The sequence below is a fragment of the Pollicipes pollicipes genome, unplaced genomic scaffold, assembly GCF_011947565.3.
Source record: "Pollicipes pollicipes isolate AB1234 unplaced genomic scaffold, Ppol_2.1 Scaffold_3447;HRSCAF=4054_pilon_pilon_pilon, whole genome shotgun sequence".
Taxonomy (NCBI): domain Eukaryota; kingdom Metazoa; phylum Arthropoda; class Thecostraca; order Pollicipedomorpha; family Pollicipedidae; genus Pollicipes; species Pollicipes pollicipes.
The window spans coordinates 16,326,752-16,333,655 of NW_023596297.1; the positions used below are offsets into that span (position 1 = coordinate 16,326,752).

General features: G+C 57.2%; 1 protein-coding gene across 1 annotated transcript; it reads right to left on the reverse strand.

Annotated features, from left to right (window-relative positions):
- Nucleotides 1-3,240: 3,240 nt before the first annotated feature.
- Nucleotides 3,241-6,291, reverse strand: LOC119092202 (NF-kappa-B-repressing factor). The gene is made up of 3 exons (XM_037215179.1): nucleotides 6,186-6,291; nucleotides 3,925-4,435; nucleotides 3,241-3,891 (listed from the first exon to the last, which is right to left on the reverse strand). The coding sequence occupies exons 2-3, from the start codon at nucleotides 4,432-4,434 to the stop codon at nucleotides 3,256-3,258; spliced, it is 1,146 nt and encodes a 381-aa protein (XP_037071074.1). The 5' UTR covers nucleotide 4,435; nucleotides 6,186-6,291; the 3' UTR covers nucleotides 3,241-3,255.
- Between the last annotated feature and the right edge of the window lie 613 nt (nucleotides 6,292-6,904).

Here is a 6,904-nt window from a genome sequence, read left to right on the forward strand (position 1 = left end):
CGGCCCTCGGTCTTCTCATCAGCTCGGTCCTCTTCCTACACAACAGCTCGGTCCTCTGTCTTCTCATCAGCCGACAGCAGACACGCGTCTTGGGTGTCTCCCGTCCTGCAATGACCGGCCGGCAAACGGCAGCGTGTTGCTCAAAACACCGGAAAACGTTCGGCGGGCGCCAAGCCGGAACCGCACTCCCGGGTTGCCAACCCCGTCAGCACGACTTCGTCGCCGATTAGCACCGCAGAGGGTAACAGAGACGCGAAGTAATCCAGCGCCGGGCGCGAGCCGTTACCATGGCAGACGGCCGCGCGCCGGGCCGGGTCGCTGGCCTTGTGTGGTCGCCCGTCTAGGCGCGCTGGTCGTCTTGAGTACGCCGGCTGACATGGCAGCTGACGCCGATGCCTCGTCTGTGTAGCTGTCCCCACCTCACGGCTCATACCCGTCCGCACAGCCGCCGCCTTCGGCACTCTCCGTACCACTCTCCGTGCCTTATCCGCCCCAATGCCACTCATGCTCAAATTTGGACGGCCATGCGGCTGTCTTACGGCTGGCCTCCGTGCCTTCCATGCCCTGCCGCCTAACGTCTGAGATTTGTGCCTCGCGTGTGCTTAGCTGCCCACAGTTCATCCCAAAGCACGATCTGCCGCCGCTGCCGCCTTCCACCTCCGCAGGCGTAAGCACTGCCGTCGCCACATTTCATCTCCGCGCGCTGCTCTCCCCACACTCAGTGGCCGTAATTCGTTCGCCTCTCCGCCGCCACTGATCGGCCGATGGCCGTCCCTCGTCTGCACTGCCGTCTCTCCTACACATACATTTTATCCAATTGACCCATAGCTCCTCCAAAGGTACCCTGCCTGCGGCTGGAAGCGACAGGTGACTCACCCACATGGCATCGTCGACGCCTCATCCTTACAAGCATACGACTCATCGCCGTACAAAGCATGCCGCCTGTTGCGTTATCGCTTACGGCTCATCTCCGTCCCTTATCTGGAACACCGCCTCATGACTCATCAACGTACCTCGTCTGTGCTGCTATCCGGCGGCGGGGCTCTGCAGACTTCCTCGGGCGTGCGCGGTCGTCCGCGATCGGTGCCTTTGTCCGCCGGCGGTCGCTCCCTCTCCCCACTGCACTACACCTATCACTGGCGGGCGGCGCGCGGCGGCTCGGGCGTCTGTGATGCGCGCCGGCATCACCAGAGGGCCCGATGACTCACTGCGCCCGCCGCCGCCACGTTCAAATCAATAGCGAGAGCTGCCGCAGGGGACGCCGGCGGGCACGCGCGTTTCAAGTATGGTAGCCTCGTTACCCCTCTCCCCAGATGGCGCGGTGTACGGCGTCCCGCCGGTTGGAGGGGGACCGTGGCATTAAATGCCGCTTCGCGCGAAAAAGTTCTTCGTTGATTCAGCTTGTTTCGAATTAATCCGGTGACTGTGGAGGGCTGAATCATTTATTTTGCTATGAATATGGTTGGAAACGGCTGAAATTTCAGCACGCGTAAAACTAAAAGCATTTAAAAACCGGGTCCACCCAAATTCCCCCATTTTATTTCGTATACGACCTTGATAAAACGCTTTCTCAGTCCCAGCAATGCGTGACAACTTTGGCATGAGTCGTTTGCTGCGTAATGCAAAGTTAAAAGATTTCCCAGATTACAAGAAAATCGTTTTTCCTCTAGGCTTGCTTTCCGAGCAATTAACGTCACTTTCGAATCATGGTTCACAACACGTTCGGTGATGAGTCAGTTGTTGAAAAACCCGCTCTTCAGGTCGTGGAACTCCGTACAGTATAGCTAAAACACTGTCATGACGCTGACACGATTACCGGGCTCTGGGCCCCAAAATGGCCATGTATAGCAGATGTGTAGTGTCACCTCAGCTGGTGGCTCCAGCCCTCTTTCCAGCTTTGAGAAGAAAGCTTGCCATTGGCGATTTTGAGGTAGCTTGGTCTTTTCTCTGCTCAGTCCCTAACTTATTTTACGGAACGCTCCCTCTGCGCCGAAGCCAAAACTCTGCGGAACCTTTGTACGTGAACCGCGAACGAACGGCAAAAGATAAGTCATAGTGAATTCCGACATGCTGCAGCTTCCCACGCACAAGTAACTAGAATAATTTGCATGCAGTCTTCGTGTCTATCAAGAGAAGAGAGGCCCCCTGAACCTGACAACCAGTTCCATCATAGTGTATGGCTAGTGGCCATCTGCTATGATCCGAAAAAATTGACCCGCGAGGGGGCAGCGAACCTGATATTCAGATATCAACGTAGGAAAATGTAAAACGTAAAAAAAACTTTAAAAATGTAGAACTGCACGTGAAAAATTGCCTGACCCATCAAAATCGCACAGGCAGCTGACTGGACGAGATCAGTCTTGAACGATATTCTCATAGTTCCGAGTTGAACTCAGCTCATCTAAGCTGCTGTTCTAGGGCCGTATACCATCAAGTTCCCTGGTCCCCGGACTTTTCCAGCCATGTCAATGGGAAGCTTATGGAAACTGCCTACGAGACGTCCATCAGCTACAGACAACCGCATTGAAATCAGTGGAGCAAATGTCAGATTTCAGGTGGAGGAATGGACATATAGTTTTATCATTACGGGTTACCATTTATCTGAGATAATACCATAATATTTACCATATCTTTATATTTACCATAATGTTTATCATAATATAAATATTATTGCCATAATATTTATCATAATATCATAACAAAGATAATATTTACCTGAGATAATAGCCACAGAGATAACATCAGGAAAACCATTCACACTATTACAAATCCCTAACCTTAGAACGTGACCGTTTTTGTTTAAAAGTTGTCATTCAACAGGAACATAGTATAATAGCAACAACCCTCAGAACCACTTTATGAAGTACGGGTACAGGATATTTACAGGATATTACAGGATATTTAGTATATTACACAATAGCGCAAAGATCGTATGCATCAAGGACACAATGTTTGGACTCGTACAAAGGACCAAAATTAACAAATTGATGACATGTATTGATAAGCCGATGGCAAGCCGTTATAAACCAGGTCGCAGGACACAAACGCGCTACACATGGGCTCCAGGCAGACATTTGGCCAGACATTACTAGCTGGACAACGGCTATCACAACGACCCCCCCCCCCCCCCCCCAACACACCTACCCACCCACAACGCGCACTGCCCGTGTGGCACTAGTGTCACCAATGCAGCCGGTAAATATCGCACGCAAAGTCCCCCCCCCCCCCTTCCTCCTCCCCCATCCGACACTGCGGTCAGGTCGGCTCGTCCGCCTTCGGTGGTATCAGCTCGTACTTGTCCGTGTGGCCGCCGGTGGCGATCAGGTACTGCAGCAGGTGGTACGGGTTGAACTTGTGGGACACCACCAGGCACCGTTCGTCACCCTTGCCGTAGCTTTTGCTCTTCAGGCCGAACCGGCGCGCCAGCGTGTGGATCTCCTTCCGCTCCTCGATGCTGAACTCGGCGCTGAACGAAAGATCCTTCTCCTGAAACTTGGACGCGTACGCGCGCAGGCGCATCTCCGCGTTGTTCTTGAACTCGCGCGTGACGGCGCGCTGCGCAGAGGAGCCGAGCCCCTGGCGGCCGACCACCTCCTCCAGCCGCACCGGCTCCGTGATGCCCTGCTGGCTCTTGCCGAGCCCGCCGCCCGTCCAGCCCATCAGCGCCAGCAGGCGGCCTCCCACGCTGTCGGCGGCGGCGGCGGCCGGTGCCGGCTGCTCGCCGTCGGCCGAAGCCAGCTCGGCGCGCGCCACGTCCTCGTCCGAGAGCACACGCGTCTTTAGCCGGATGGTGTAGCAGCGGCGCTCGAGCGCGGCCAGCGCCGCCGCCGCCGACGCCTGCTTGGCGGCCACGCGGGTCGGCGCCGCCGCCGCGCCCACCTCGTCGCCGCCGACTAGGCAGCGGCACGCGGCCGCGCCCTCCGCGTCGCCGACGAACTCGAACGCCACCGGCACCTTGCAGAAGCCGGCCGAGCACATGAGCCGGCTGACAGGCGATTCGTCCACGCGAGCCTCGCCGTACTGCACCAGGATGAAGGCGGCCGAGTTGCCACCGCCGCTCTCCGACCGCTCGCAGAGCCGGTAGGACTGAGCGGACGTGCCGCCGCCGGTGTCGTAGGCGATCCGCTTGCGCGTCACCTTCGCTTCGGCCGCGTCCGACGCCCGCACGAATGTCCGCTGCGTCCGCTGCTGCCGATGCTGCCGGTAGTCGTCGGCGATGCCGGCCGAGAGCTCGCGCACCAGTCGCATTGTCTCGTCCGGGTACCGGCAACCGAGGAACTCCATGTTGGCGAAGCATTGCGCCAGGCAGACCAGCTGCGCCTGCGGGTAGGAGGCCTTGTGCGCCTCCATGAACGTCCGACACAAGCGCCAGTGCTCCGGCGGCTCGTGGTCGTTACGGTACTTCTCGACGTCCCAGTCGGTGTCGTGCGCCATCCTGCGGCGGAGGGGCGAAGCTCTAATTGTAAAGGCGATCACGAGCCGCGGGGGCCAACGTGTTTAAGACCAGCCTACTGGGTCGCAGCGATCGTTGAACACGCTGCATATATGTACGGTCATAGCAAGTACATAACACTTGGACACACCAAATGTCAAATCTACGATGACCTGGACGCTAATCTAGCACGAGGAGTATTGGACTGGGCTTAACAGAAAAGCTGCAATGCGCTAGCGCACAGGTACGAAGGGCGTGGTTGTTCTGACAGACGCACAGCTTGAAGTGGAACATCATTTGTGAACGCACTCGCAGTTTATTATCCGCGATGAAGAGACGTCAAGCAATAACTATAATTAAAAAGGCAGCAAAAAAACAGCACAAGCAAGCATCGCTGACCTATCCCACGCCCAAGACAGATTCGTTTTGCCCGCGTGTTGCCGCTGGTGGGTAGCGATGCGCAGCCTTTCCGAGTAACATTTGAAACCGGTATCGCGGTTTCAGGAAGAAACAAAAGTGATAACTACATTTATTTTTTTCAAATATATTAACCCCCATTGGCCTGTGAATAGTAACGTTATCCATCTCCAACAGCATCCAACATCCACACAGAACATTATCCACCACATTGTCGCTTAGATCCATGAGACAGGCAGCTGACAGGTGTGACAAACATGCCAGTAAACCACACAGTCACCGGGTGATAATCGACAAAGTTCTACGCGCAGCTACCGCCAACAACATATCTCCCGCTAGCATCTGATGGCACATTCGGAAACACAAACAAATGACCTACCGTGACCTGAGAGACCACTCCACCACGTACACGTACCGCGCGTGCTACAACGCACCACACCAGCGCCACGCCCCACCCAGGCCCCCCGCACCCATATCATCCTACCCCAGAGGCGAAGCCGTCCGCTGCCACCGCACGCGGGTCACGCTCACGACTAGCACCTCGCGCACACTACGCACGTCGCCCTTTGGAGCGCCAGATGTAACCCCGGTCCCACCAGGCTGGAGGCGGTGCACGCCCTACCATCCACCCCGAGACAAAACCGCGGGCAAGCCGGCTGCCCCACTGCGGCAAGCGAGCGCCGGCGGTATATCAAAACTAACTGACCCGCACGGCCGCGCCTGGAGCCCAGTCGTGACTACGCCGGCAGCACGGCCGTGGCTACGCCGGCAGCGCAGCCGTGACTACGCCGGCAGCACAGCCGTGGCTGCGCCGGCGGCGCGGCCGTGGCTACGCCGGCAGCACATCCGTGGCTACGCCAGCGGCGCGGCCGCGGCTACGACGGCAGCGCGGCCGTGGCTACGCCGGCAGCATAGCCGTGGCTACACCGGCAGCACAGCCGTGGCTACGCCGGCAGCACGACAGGACTACGCCGGCAGCGCGGCCGTGGCTACGCCGGCGGTGACGGCGGCGGGACGGCCGTGCTGACTCGGATGCCGTGCATGTCGCGGATCTGCTCAGCGAGCGCCTGCTGGACGGCGCGGTGCTGGCGCACGCGACTCAGGCCGGCGAACTCGGCTGCCTCCACGTGCACGGCGAACATAGCGCCGCAACCGCCCGAGACGTCCTCCACGTGCACGGCCGTGGCCGCCGGGAAGCGGGCGCGCAGCACGGCCGTAAGTCGTGCCTCGCCGGCAGCCGGCGGCTGCAGGCAACGGCCGCGCGCGCCCAGTGGCGCCGGCAGCGTCCGGACCGCAGCCAGCAGGCGCCCCAGCATGGCGGCGCGGCGGCACTCACCGGAGGTGTCTGCCGGCACGGCGGGCACACGTCAGCCACCGGAGGACAGACAGCGGCGCGGCGCACGCGGTGGTGGCGATCTGGAGGATGGAGCGATCATTGGTGGGATGGAACTGGTCGATGTGGCAGGCTGCCCAATGTGCTACAGTTGAAAATGGGAAGGAAGCAAATTTTCAAAACTATTAGGAGGCAAATTTTCATAACATTTTGTGAGTGCATGCCATCCTCACCTTACTGGCTATACCATCATCCTTTCTTCACACTACCTCCCATACAAATCAAGAAGCATGGTTCATTATGCCCTATGCTTTGTTTTCTGCCAGTGGTTATCTCAAGCAGCATAGGACTACAAGAATACAAGAATGACAGCCAGAGTGACCTTATGCCTATGCCTATGCCTAGATCATGAAGGAAACCAAAGGACCACTGCACCACCAGTTTGTGATATTTTGAGAAGCAATGTACTTCATAATTGCTGCCCAGTAATCCCAGTAGTCTCACACAAGTATCTGCACATGTCACCACATAACAGTTGTACTAGCATTGTATATGCATGGCAAGTAGGTATATTGTACAGCATACTAAGGCATTACATGATCTTGCCACTTTGCTGGTCACTATCACCACATCTGCCTCACCTCAGGATAAGAAACAAGTGACAAACAGGCAGGCACAAAAGGTTTTAACTGCTACATTCCAGGCATGGTTTGACTCCAAGC